At 34.1% G+C, this 13,406-nt stretch overlaps 2 protein-coding genes across 2 annotated transcripts; one reads left to right on the forward strand and one right to left on the reverse strand.

Annotated features, from left to right (window-relative positions):
* The first annotated feature begins 1,368 nt into the window (after window positions 1–1,368).
* LOC140977124 (putative lipase ROG1) lies at window positions 1,369–6,344 on the forward strand. Its single transcript, XM_073441708.1, has 10 exons — window positions 1,369–1,801; window positions 2,270–2,337; window positions 3,038–3,108; window positions 3,231–3,470; window positions 4,252–4,415; window positions 4,532–4,587; window positions 4,696–4,748; window positions 4,826–4,943; window positions 5,174–5,271; window positions 6,113–6,344. Exons 1-10 carry the CDS (start codon window positions 1,659–1,661, stop codon window positions 6,182–6,184), a joined length of 1,083 nt encoding a protein of 360 aa, XP_073297809.1. The 5' UTR covers window positions 1,369–1,658; the 3' UTR covers window positions 6,185–6,344.
* A 2,702-nt stretch (window positions 6,345–9,046) lies between these two features.
* LOC140977125 (ethylene-responsive transcription factor 5-like) lies at window positions 9,047–10,178 on the reverse strand. Its single transcript, XM_073441709.1, has one exon. It carries the CDS (start codon window positions 10,103–10,105, stop codon window positions 9,266–9,268), a length of 840 nt encoding a protein of 279 aa, XP_073297810.1. The 5' UTR covers window positions 10,106–10,178; the 3' UTR covers window positions 9,047–9,265.
* Window positions 10,179–13,406: the final 3,228 nt, after the last annotated feature.

The raw sequence follows: 13,406 nt of genomic DNA on the forward strand, positions 1-13,406 counted from the left end.
CATATGTTACCTACTACTTTGTCTTCGACTTCTTGTTTCCCATCTTCCCATTGGAGGGGGAGATTGCAACTTTTTTCGACTACCTCCGCAAATATATTAATATGATATCATGATACTAAGGCCATGTCCAACCTTGTACCAAAATGGTGTTAAAAATATGCTCCAATGGAAGCTGCGCTATTTGGCCAAAATAGCACAACCTCCACCTCTTGCGCCAAATTTGGCGCGCATAGGCACTTTTTTTAAAATTTTTTTTGTTTTATTTATTATAAATATATATTAATTTTTATTATTTATTTTTAAATATAAATATTATTTAAATAATAATAAAATATTTATTTTATTATTTTAATAATGAGATATCTAAACATAAAAATTTAAAATAATAATTATTGATTTTTAAATATTTATTTATTTATGTTAATTATTAATAATTAAAGAATAATTTGATTTAATGATTTATAAATAATATAATTTAATATAAAGATGTTCACTTCGCACTACGAAATGTTTTAATTGATCATTTGTGAGATGAACATAGTCATTCAAATTATATAATTAAATTATAAACTTAAATATTATTATTTAAATTTATTAATAATATAATATTGATTATATAATATACACATTAGTCATAATTAAAAATATATTAAATAAAAGATAATAATTAATATATGTAAAATAAAAAGAATATTTCGAGAATATTTTTTTGGTGTGAGATTTGAAGTAAATGGATTGGAGATGGATGTTGTATTTGGTGCAGAAATCGCATTATTTTAGTGTGAAATTTACACCAAAATAAATTTTGTGGTTGGAGATGGCCTAACAAACTATATAATGTGAATGAGAGAATCATACAAATAATAACGTGTACAAGTCTAATAAATTACAAAATTAAATCGTGATACAGTCTCATACAAAATTTTGTGATAAATAATTTGGCATGCACGAGTCCAATAAATCACATTAATCAAAAAGCGGCAAAAACTTGTGTGAGACATTTTCACGGGTCGTATTTTGTGAGACGAATATCTTATTTGGGTCTTCCATGAAAAAATATTACTTTTTTTGCTAATAGTATTATTTTTTATTGTGAATATCGGTATGATTGAACCGTCTCACAGATAAATATTTAATGAAATCGTCGCAAAAAACCTACTTATCAAAAGCTGCTGCTAACACCTCTACCCATAACTTGCTCACTTAAACATTATATTATATATTAATTTGACATAGAACATTATTAATATAAGTTGGAAATTACTATAAATATGTATTAAAAAAAATGCGTGAAGTCAAGTAACTGCACGAAACCGTAAAGCAAAACACGCTGCCTCAGTGCCTCTGTCTATATCTATACATTCAATGCGGTGAAGTTTTCCTGCTTTGCTCACAATTCGACCGCCACGCCAACGTCTACGTACTTGGGACAAAGCCACTTTTCTTTACGCCTTCTTCTCCCTCTTTCTTTGCAATATAGAAATCCCTACAATCGAATTAAATGCGGAACCCTAGTTAATTTCGAAGTTTTGATTCGGAACGGCGTTATCGTTGCCTTAAATTCAAAATTTTATTAAGAATTTTGACTTTTTTATTTTATTTTTGATTGAACGTTAAGTTGTCGGAAGGTTTATTTATTAATCATCTTTTAAGGGGTAATGGAAAATGGAGAAGTAGGGGGAACCGGCGTCGTGAGTTCTGTTGGAATGGAAAACGGAGGCGAGGATGTGTACTCGGATAAAGAATCAGATGTTTCTTCGGCTGATCATCTTGTTGTTATGGTCCACGGGATTGTTGGAAGGTAGTTGTGTGTTTGTGCGCTCGCGGAATTGTAATATTTCATCTTTCTTGGCAAAATTATGATAAATTAAGATGATTTATAGTTTTCGAGTTTTGGATGTGTTCCATCTGTTCCTGTGTCATCTATCGAATCTAGTATTTCTTCCGAAAAGTTGGATTTCATTCAAATGTGATCTTACAGTATTTCATTTGGTAAGTTCCGAATTTTGATTGCATCATGGCTTTTAGTATTTAAGCTGTTTGCAACACGTCTTATCTTTGATCAAGATGTCCCTTTTGGCTGGGTTTGTTTTTTCTTGGACATGTGTAGGTTGTAACTTGCAAGTCATTTCCTCTTGATTATTGTTTTAGAATATAGTATACATTCCACGAGTTTGAGGGATTCTCTTTTGCAGATCATATTATGAACTCATTGTTCTTTGTGAAAACATGACTTCCATCAAGTTCTCACGTGATTCTGATATCGCAGGGCCTCAGATTGGAAATTTGGTGCAGAGCTATTGGTCAAGATGCTTCCTGATAAAGTTTTCGTTCATTGTCAGTGGTTGATTTTTGCAAGTTTGCATAATATAATGCAAGCATTTTGAAAAATTTTCGGGCTTCTTGCAAATTATGTTTTCATATGTTTCAATGCTCACAATCGTTTAGCTTGCTCCTGTAAAAAAGGAATTGAGAAGAACCCTTGGAATTTTCTCATTTTTGAGTCACCTGTACGCTAATCCACCATTTATTAAATATGTAGGTTTAGGAGAAACTTTATATGATCGTAAATGATGATATGCATTGTCGAATACTGTATTGTTTCTTTTGTCACCACCTGTACTTATGGTGGTTTTGTGATTCATCGAGGAATCTAATTTCTTACTGAAAGATCATTCAGGATTAGCCACAAACTTGCACACATAAAAGGGCTAAGATCTTTACTTGTCTTGACAATGGCTATCAAACATTTATTTGTCTAATATGGTGTTTGTTGTTTCATAGTGGCGTATCAAGTGGGACTATGATGTCAATCTTTTGTTTCTAATGCGGCAATTTCTTTTTTCTTTTGAAATCCTTTCATGTCTCATTAACAGATAGTTTTAGAGTAAGAAGGAAAAACAATGAAAGTTCACATTTTATTTTGCCTGCAAAGAAGCACCATGAAATTTATTGATTATTTGGAAAATTTTTAGCTAATTCCTTTCTATAGCCTAGCAAAAGTCTGCTTCTCTATGGAATATCATCTGGTTTGCAGGTAGTGAAAAAAATATGGCATCATTGTCATTGGATGGCGTGGATGTAATGGGTGAACGATTGGTGGAGGAGGTACATTCTCTTTTTGGTCTACTTAGCTTTTTAGTGTTTTTCAGTCTAATTTCGTGAAATATTATGTGCAGCATTGGTCCTGGATACCATCATTTTGATTCAAACTTTGACGTGCCATTCAGGTTCTTGAAGTGATCAAAAGGAAGCCTAGTTTAAGAAAAATTTCTTTCGTTGCACATTCTGTGGGGGGCCTTGTGGCAAGATATGCCATTGGGATATTATATAGACCATGGCGGAGTAGAACAGAAGAGGTATTAGTCGATGAAGATAAGGAAAAGTTAAAAGGTACAGTAGCTGATTTGGAACCTGTGAACTTTATCACTGTTGCTACGCCTCATCTTGGTTCTAGGGGTAATAAACAGGTATACTTATTTGATCAATGCATCATCTATTGTCTTTTTAAAGATGTTAAATATTAGTTGAATGAGGGAATGCGCTGAAAAGGCTCGGGTTACGATATTATCAACCTACATGCTTCTGCTAGATTTTGATACGGAGTGGTTATATTGCTTGGCTTGAGCAAAGAGCTCTCGTTAAGGATGCAGTAGTAGTTGGACTTAGCTTTAACATTTGATGGTGGGTGCGCTTTTTAAATTCATTTTCAGCTTGGAATTTTATTTCTGAAATCTCCTACAGACTTGGGGCACAAGATCATGAATGCATTGGGGAATTAATTTATTGAATGTTTTGGAAGTTTAACCGATAATTTTTCAGGGGAAAATAAAGGTTTTACAACAAGAATATGACTTATGCTCGCACCCTTAACGTATTGCAAAATTGTCCTTTAGGCTGGGGATTTTTATTCAGAGTTTGTTTTGGCCTTAGGGGACGTGAGTGCATCTGGACGCATTTTATAGAGTAATTTACACTGTGCCTCAAAAAATCGGTCGCATCACGTTTAAGTGACATGGATATAGTATTAGAAATGATTTATCATGTTTTTGTTAGTCCCCAATAAGGCAGCAGGAATAAGTAATTTGGTGTTGGATTAAGGTTAATCTTTTGGAGTTTTAGATAGAAAATTGTTGCCTGAGTTTCTTCTATTTCATCTTTGGGATGCTGAATTTTCCTAATTTTTCTTTAATTCTCATTCTTAGTCACTGAATGTGTTCTAATGTTACCTTGAATTTCTCCATTTGTCAGGTACCCTTTCTGTTCGGTGTGCCGGCTTTCGAGAAAGTTGCTGGTCTTGTGATTCATTTGATATTTAGAAGAACTGGCAGGCACCTTTTTCTAAATGACTTTGATGGAGGAAAACCTCCGCTGCTAAGACGCATGGTGGAAGATAACATAGAATATCCGTTCATGTATGTTCTCCATCTCAACGACTTGAGTTTTTATTGGATTGAATTCCTGTCCTTCAAGATCATAGCACATAAGTACGTGAATATTGTCTTAGCTGTAACACAACTCATCCATGCAGGTCTGCTTTACGATCTTTCAAGCGCAGAGTGGTGTATTCAAATGTTGGCTATGACCGTATCCACAGTTTATTTGACACTGGAAGCGTTGACATTTGATTGTTGATTAGCCTGTTTCTTATTAATACCTAGCAGACTCGTTGTTTTCCTAACAAATATCGTTTAGATATAGTAGGATGGAGAACATCATCAATTCGGCGCAATAGTGAACTTCCCAAGGTCTCATCTTCAATACACTCTTGTAATATTTTCTTTATGCTAATTTCGGTTGTATAACATTGAACCTTACTTTTCAGTGGGAGGACTGCGTGGACGAAAAATATCCTCATGTTGTGTATGAAGAGCTGTGCAAAGCATGTGGTGCAGAGAAGAGCGGGTCCATGAAAGAAGATTATGGTTTAGATAAGCTGGAAGGTTAGTCCCTTTCTATTCTATCTAGTAGAAGGGTCTGTTGCCGTTGATGCTTATGTTGGTACTAGAAATTTTTTCACTGAATATGACAGGCATAAATTTTAAATTGAACTTGGATGTCGGGGCATATTTTGCTAATCAAACGTCTATTTGTGTTTCACAACTTCCACTTTTGTGCGACATAAGTTGACCATGTTGATGAAAGTAGTGTATTATGCGGTTATCTTATGCAGAAGAGCTGGTAAATGGCTTATCTCGGCTGTCATGGGACAAAGTAGATGTCAGCTTCCATAAAAGCAAGTTCAAATATGCTGCCCATTCCCTTATTCAGGTCTGCAGTTCAATAAGACTCCTCCAACCTCTAATTTTCTTGAAATGCAGTCTGGATGTTTCTGTTTCAGAGTAATGTTGTTTTCAGGCAAGTTTAGTCGTTCCTTAAAAAATATTATCGGACTGGGAAATTTTGGTTGGAAAAAAACAAAAATATACATAGTTGGAAGGACTGCACTTTGTGTAATGAGGTTCATGTCAATTTCAATGATTGTACGAGTCCTTTGCACCAAACCCCTCCTGAAATATCAAAAACAAATTTTTCCCGTGTGAAAATTAAATAGGTTTCTTAGAGACTTAGACATTAACGTTTTATGAAAGTTGGACGAACACCTTCTACACCATCTGAAAATCTGGCGAGCTAAATTATTTTGGTAATATCTTATAGACTAATGATCAAAATAATCATCGAACAAAAAAGTTAGGAAAAAACTTAATGTGCTCAAAGTTATATTCCAGGCTAGGAAAAAAAGTTTAATGTGCTAAAAGTCATATTTCAGGGTGATTAAACTAATTCGAACATTATCTATGCTATCTGAGCACTGTCGGTTGTTGTATCTATGTCATCAAGCTGGATTTTTCAGTGTCCGGTTAGCATAGATAACGTCAGAATTCTAGCCAGCCTGAAATATGACTTGTAAAAAATTAAGTTTTTTTCTAATAGTTTTGTCCGTTGTTATTTTGATCATTATTCTATACGATATTATTAAAATATTTCATTTCGTCATATTCCAAGTGGTTTAGAGAATGTTTGTGCAATTTTTATATAAATTTAATGTTTAAAATATCTATTAACCACATACTATTTTGTGACATAATTTAATATATTATAAACGTTGCAGGTCAAAGATGGACACATGACTTCAGAGGGTGCCGATGTCATACAACACATGATCGATCATTTTTTCTTTTAGAACCCCCAAAGTGTGTGTATATATATATTATACACACTAAATATTTATCTCTAAATTGTCGACACTTATATATCATACACTTCCTTTTGTCGATAACACGACGGTGACGCTTTATTTAAGTACATAAATTTCATCTTTGTAATGTGATTCGCAGGCCGCAGCTCACATATTAGATGTAATGAAAATATCAAATTTGTATTATTTAAATCCATAAACACAATTAATAGCTTAGACAATTAGACTTTTAAATTTAAATAAGTAAATCTATAAACATAATTATCATATTTAGATGATGTTTTGTTATTAAATGTTTAAATTAAAATATTATTATGGATTTTGAATCTTTATTTAATTATTTTATTAAAAATATAAAATAATAATGTTGGATAGTAAAAAATCAGTTTGGGTTGGGCTGATTGGTTCGGTGGTTTGTGAATTTTTTTAGTATCTTTTTTCAAGACGACACGACACGAACTCGCCTAAATTGATACTCCTAAGTTAGGGTCATTTTTTGTATGTCTCTGATCAAGTGGATTGGATTTTCCGTTCACTTTTTTTTTATGAACTAACCATTCATTAAATAGATAAAAAGAGTTAATATACAAATACACTGAACATTAGTAGACAACAAATAAAACTAACAAGGTACCAACAATTACATCAATATAACAATAGTTCGGTAGCGTTCGGAATACAACGGTAAGTCTGAATCTTGATCTTCTTCGCTATTTTTTGAACATGTGGCTTCTTGCTATCAAACATCACTCTGTTCCGCAGATTCCATACATGGTAAATGGCAGCTAAAAGTGCCGCAATACTCATTTGGGTAAGTGTGGAATTACCTCTATACATAGTCTGAAAAGCCTTCAATACTGCTGCCGGTATTCCCATTGTTTTCTTCATGTGCAGCCAGTCGCGCGAATACTGTTCCAAATACTTTTAGATATAACGCACTCAAAGTATAGGTGGAGGACCGATTCATCCGATGCGTTATATAGCACACAAGATTTATCAAGCACAATATGAAGTCTATCACGAGTGAGTAATTTCTCATGAGCTAATAACCAAAATACAAATCGGTGTTTAGGTAAAAGGCAAGTTTTCTTCAGAAGTGGTTTCCATGCCCATACCCCCTACCTTGCATGAAGAAGTTATATGCTTGGGAAAGACCTTGGTTGCCTCCAAACCAAATATCTATACCCTTCACTTGTTTTTATTTCGGATGTAATCACACGTGAATTGGCTTAATAATATTTTCATGTATTCTAGAAAAACAAAACTTGAGCGAAATTAATGGAGTGTTTACAACTGATTCTATTTTTAAAAAAGTGATTATAGATTACGAAAATGTGGAATCGAAAGTGGGTAATGTTTGAAAAAAAAAAGTGAAAAGCTGAAAATCAGAAGTTTGTAATGTTCGATAAATAATTTAATCAAACACTACATTTTTTACTTGAATCAATTTTATAGAAGAAGAATCAACATCTCACTGGTTTTTGGATTTCAAATAAATTAAATATAATTTAATACAGAATATAGGTTTAAGAAATAAACAAAATTGATTTTTGAAGCCAAAAACTAATAATCGATTTTTTAAATAATTGAAAATACACCCTTAGCGTGGCTTAAGTGAATTTATTAGAGTATGTTCAAAGGTGAGATGTTTGGTAACTTAATCATAAGGTAATATTGAAATACAAACTTTGTATTCAATTCAATAATTTGTATATAAAAATATAATAAAATTGTAAAACAAATAAACAAATTAAAATTTCACATAATTAAAATTTTAAATTTTAAAATTAATTTAAAAAATTTACATGGATTAAATAAAAAAAATTACACATAACTTAAAATAACATAATAAATCGCACATAATTATAACAAATTAAAATTACACATAAATAAAAAAAACTTGCACGTAATTTTAAAAAGAACACTTAATTAAAAAATTACAAATAATTCAATCTAACAAACTACGAACTAAATAATTTAATTACCGGATCTTTTACGAAAAAATTGTTCTAACATCTTCGTATAATATTCACATTGAACGTCAATCAGATTTGGATCGTTAACGTATTTCTTCGTTATCATGTTATATTTCCTCGTGAGGAGCCCACCCACATCCTCGCACGCAAAATCTTTCACGTTCGAGATCCTCACCCCTTGGAGGAAGAGGAATTCCATCATCGCCCGAATTCAATTCTATATTCTGGATATAGAATTGAATGAAGCTCGAATTGAAATATTTGTTTTTTTGTTGTCGCTGATGAATTTATATGTGTGTGTGTGTGTGAATTGAAAATAGATCTAGCGATATGAATCGATTATTATGTTTTAATCATTCAAAACATATTTTTCTCATCACAAAAAATCATGCGAGACCGTCTCATTGAACAATTTTATTAAACGTATATCCGATAAGACCAATGGAAAATATATTTTTGTATGTTCGAAATATTATTTTTCATTATAAAAATATCTTTTTTTTGTTAGTTATGTTATAACAAAATAATGTATAACATACATTGATTTGACTTAAAAAAAATTTTTATCAAAAATATATTGTATAATATATGTTAATTTGAAAAAAAAAACATTATTTATTATTATAAATATGGATCGAGCCAATTCATTTTACAAATATTAATCCATAAAACGGTTGCACAATAAACATTATTTTCTCTCAAAATATCTTAGAAGAACTATTTGGCAATTTCAAATTTCCTTAGCAAGTAAAATTATAGGATTAAAGAGACCGAGCATTTGACTAAGTGATCTCATCCGGGATTCCCTTGTGAATTCACCACTTAGACTGGACTCTCAAAAAAAAAAAAATTTATAGGATTAAAACATGAATGCTTAGGAAACCGACACTTTTATAGATGATAAATAATAATAATATAATTAATTCCATGTATCTTATCTTAAAAGAAAAAATAAATAAACAAATGCCACACTTTTTCTCTTGATTTTGACAATGCTTTCACCAAGCAACTTTCTTAAATTTCCATTTCACCCCAGACTTTTAGAGCCAGGTGCATTTTGATCCTTCAGTATTTCGTTTTAACCCCAAAATCACACAACGGTAAGCCTTGCCTGTCTAGGATACCCTAAACTTGGATATGGAGATAACGGAGACAACGGCGGAATCTCAAAGATGCCCATCCCATCTCCGAAGTCCCAAACCGCCGCCCAATTCGACGGCGTTAAAGGCATCGCCGCTATTGTATCAATTTCAGACGTGACTTCGCTTAATTCTTCTCTCTTAATTTCTTTCGCCGCTCTTTCTTCCGCCTCACTTTCACTAGCCCTTTTCCGGCAGCCAATTTCCGGCGTCTCTGTTGCCGGGCAAGGAATCGAAACTCCGATTTCGAGTGGGAAATTGAGTATCGCTTTGCTTCCTCTTAGCTTGAATGCCGCCGCGTCATACGCTTTCGCCGCCTCCACCGCCGTATCGAAGGTACCGAGCCAAACCCGGGTTCCCTTCTTATTGGGATCGCGTATCTCCGCCGCGAACTTCCCCCACGGCCGCTGCCTCACGCCTCTATAACGCCGCTGCTCGGCGGGATTAATCTGTTCAAGTCCCGCTTTTGCTACTCCGAATTGTTTCTTATTTGTTTGAGGGATGGATATATTGAGCGACGGCTTTCTTTCAGCGAAGTTTTTCCTTGGCTTCGCTTCAAAATCTATGAATTTGGAGTCGTTGCTCAGGCCAAATAGACACGAAAATCCAGGACTGGAGCATGAATCGTTAGAGCTTGAAAAGCTCAAGTCAGAAATCGCAGAACTCGAATTGCTGCAAGTTCTTGAAATCTCGGACCCCGAAGAACAAGTATGGCTATCCAAGAAACCAAAATCATCAAATAGATGCTGGCATATGCTTTCCAGAGCTAAGTTTTGATCTGGGGATGCCATTTTTGTGAATATGCCGGGATTTTTTTTATGAAGATGGGATTATTTGGTCCTTGGCAGTGGGAAAAGAAAGAGTGGAGAAGGTGGAGATATATAGGCGTTTGAAATTTGGAGTGTTGTGTGCGGGACCTGGGAGGAGGCTTCCTGTGAAGCGTCTCTGAACGAGATATGAACGAGGGGCTCACTACTATTGTTATTAGTAGTATTTGGGTAAATAAATTTTGTTACTTAATAATTTTTAGATTTGTTTAATAGAAAATTAATAAATATCAGTCATTTATATTCTTATTTCTTGATATTCTTTGTTGTATTTAAATTATCATCAGTTTATCCAACAAATCATAATCCTATTTCTTAAATTAAAATTAAAAAAATATTAAAAAAATCTATCCTCAATGTATTTTTTGTGAAAAATGTTTCACCAAAACTTGTAAAATATTAAACAATCGTTCTATTTTTTGGAAATTATTATTATTCTTATGCTCTTAAAATTATCACATTTGTACGGATACAAGCTCATCTCAAAATCTATAAAAGTTTGGCCTTGTTATTGAGCAAGGGAACGACTACCGAAACAAGTATATAGTAAAGTGTCAATGCCCAAGAGTCCAAACCCACTCAGGTGGTCGGGAAACCCAGGCCTTAATGCAGTTAGAGAATGTGGAGACATTATCGTCGATAAATAAGAGGTCCCGATAAATATGAGATTCGATCAAATCACATCAAGATAAGACAAGAGTCTTAACCGCTATCAAAAGTCCTAGCTGTTAGAAAAATTGCTAAAACAAGTAACGTAAAAACAAACTTGTAGAGATAAAGTAATAACCGAAACAAGTGTGATGTTTACAGTATGACTATTATGTAAAAGAAAACAAAACCAAACCGAGGCCTGTAGCATGTACAGTTTCCTTAAAACAGATTCGCCCTCTCCGGTATGTGCTTCGAGGTTTCAGCGGACGTCTGTTTCCCAGGATACAACGGAACAACCAGCAGTGACTTAGCACGAGACACTACTACGGCGAACTGAAACCGTACCTTTACTTTATCACCGAGATTTTACGAGAGGCCAAATGGAAAGATAACAATATGTAATGCAAGAGAGAGCTTGAAAGAGAGAAAATTTCATGTACTTGAAATGAGGAAATGAACCCACTATTTATAAGCCCCAAAATGCACACCAAGAGTCATGGAAGATTAATTAACTCAATTAATCTTCCCATTAACTCAAGAATATGAAGAGTCAAAACTCTTCAATTAACTCAAGAATGTGGAAAGCCAAAAGACACTCCCACATTCATGAGACACAATTTTTTATTCAACCTTTAAATTTTTATTAAAATTTCCAACAATCCCCCACATGAATGAAAATTGATACAAATCTTGGTGACAAAGTTCTACAGTTGAATCCCGCATAGGATAGGTAGGTGTTACCCTCTGAACCTTCCCTCATGAAATATATTTGTTTTACTAGCTGACCAGTAGATATGATGTCCTTGAACTGTTCTGCCGTTTATGTAAATTAAGATATACTTCACACAAGATTCTCCCTGATACTATTCAGTTCTCATGATTGTGTTCGTTTTGGCCATGAACACACGCCTGGTTCTGCAAGAGGGTCTAGAATTGAGCCCTGCAATTCCTTCGAAGCGGCCCCACTTCTCTCTCACATAGTTGATTCTGTATTGCTTCTTATCAGAATCATTAAAAGCCGTAAGCTTATCCTCAACATTCATTGTTTTATAATAGGAATGGACTAGGGATAACCCCCACAGTGATCTACCAAATCAGTGCGATTAGGTTTTCCCATTGAACCTAGTTCTTGGGATCTCCAGTCAGCGTAGGTTGGGTTTTCCTTCACACCAATTTATTCTATAGGCTTGAGCCCCATTCCCCTTGACATTTTCGCAACTAACTCTCTGTTTAACCCTTTTGTTAGCGGATCCGCTATATTATCCTTTGACTTTACATAGTCAACAGATATAACTCCAGTTGAGAGTAGTTGTCTAATGGTATTATGTCTACGACGTATATGCCTAGACTTACCATTATACATATTATTTTGTGCCCTTCCAATCGCAGATTGGCTATCACAATGTATGCATATAGCCGGCACATGTTTTTCCCATCCTGGAACATCTTCTAAAAATTGACGCAGCCATTCAGCCTCTTCACCACACTTGTCAAGAGCTATAAACTCAGATTCCATCGTGGATCTGGCTATTACAGTTTGTTTAGAAGATTTCCACGCAATTGCTGCACCTCCTAAAGTGAATACAAATCCACTTGTAGATTTTGAGTCTTTCATATCAGATATCCAATTTGCATCACTGTATCCTTCAATAACAGCAGGACATCTGGTATAGTGCAGCCCATGATCGCGAGTGTACCTTAAGTATCTTAGCAATCTGATAATTGCTTTCCAGTGTTCAACTCCTTGATTACTCGTGAATCTACTCAATTTTCTTACTGCATAAGCTATGTCTGGTCTTGTACAACTCATTAAGTACATCAGACTTCCAATGACTCGAGAGTATTCTAATGGAGACATAGTCTCACCTCGATTCTTTGATAGATGCTGACTTGTGTCTATCGGGGTTCTAGCCAATGCAGAGTCATCATTATTGAATTTCTCAACTATTTTGTCAACATAATGTGACTGACTTAGGACTAGCCCTTCTGATGTTCTATGAATTTTAATTCCAAGGATTACGTCGGCTAAGCCCAAATCTTTCATGTCAAATCTTGAGTTCAATAACCTCTTTGTGGATTTAATCATCTTATCATTACTACCAATGATAAGTATGTCATCCACGTAAAAACATAAAATGACACATCCAACTTCAGTGTTCTTTATGTATACACATTTTTCACATTCACTGAATTTAAATCCACTTTCTATCATGGCTTTATCAAATTTTTCGTGCCATTGCTTTGGTGCTTGTTGTAAGCCATACAAAGACTTCACCAATTTACATACCTTATTTTCTTGCCCAATCGCAGAAAATCCCTCAGGTTGTTCCATGTAAATTTCCTCTTCTAAATCTCCATTTAGAAAAGCTGTCTTTACGTCCATTTGGTGTACTTCAAGATTCCGTAAGGCGGCAATCGCAAGTATCACACGAATAGAGGTTATTCTCGATACAGGAGAATATGTGTCAAAGTAATCAAGCCCTTCACGTTGATGGTAACCTTTAATTACCAATCTAGCTTTATACTTATCTATGGTTCCATCTGATTTCATTTTCCTTTTGAAAACCCATTTACAGCCTAGCGGTTTGCTTCCCGGAGGAAGATTTACTAATTC

This window comes from Primulina huaijiensis, chromosome 5 (genome assembly GCF_012295235.1).
Source record: "Primulina huaijiensis isolate GDHJ02 chromosome 5, ASM1229523v2, whole genome shotgun sequence".
NCBI classification, from domain to species: domain Eukaryota; kingdom Viridiplantae; phylum Streptophyta; class Magnoliopsida; order Lamiales; family Gesneriaceae; genus Primulina; species Primulina huaijiensis.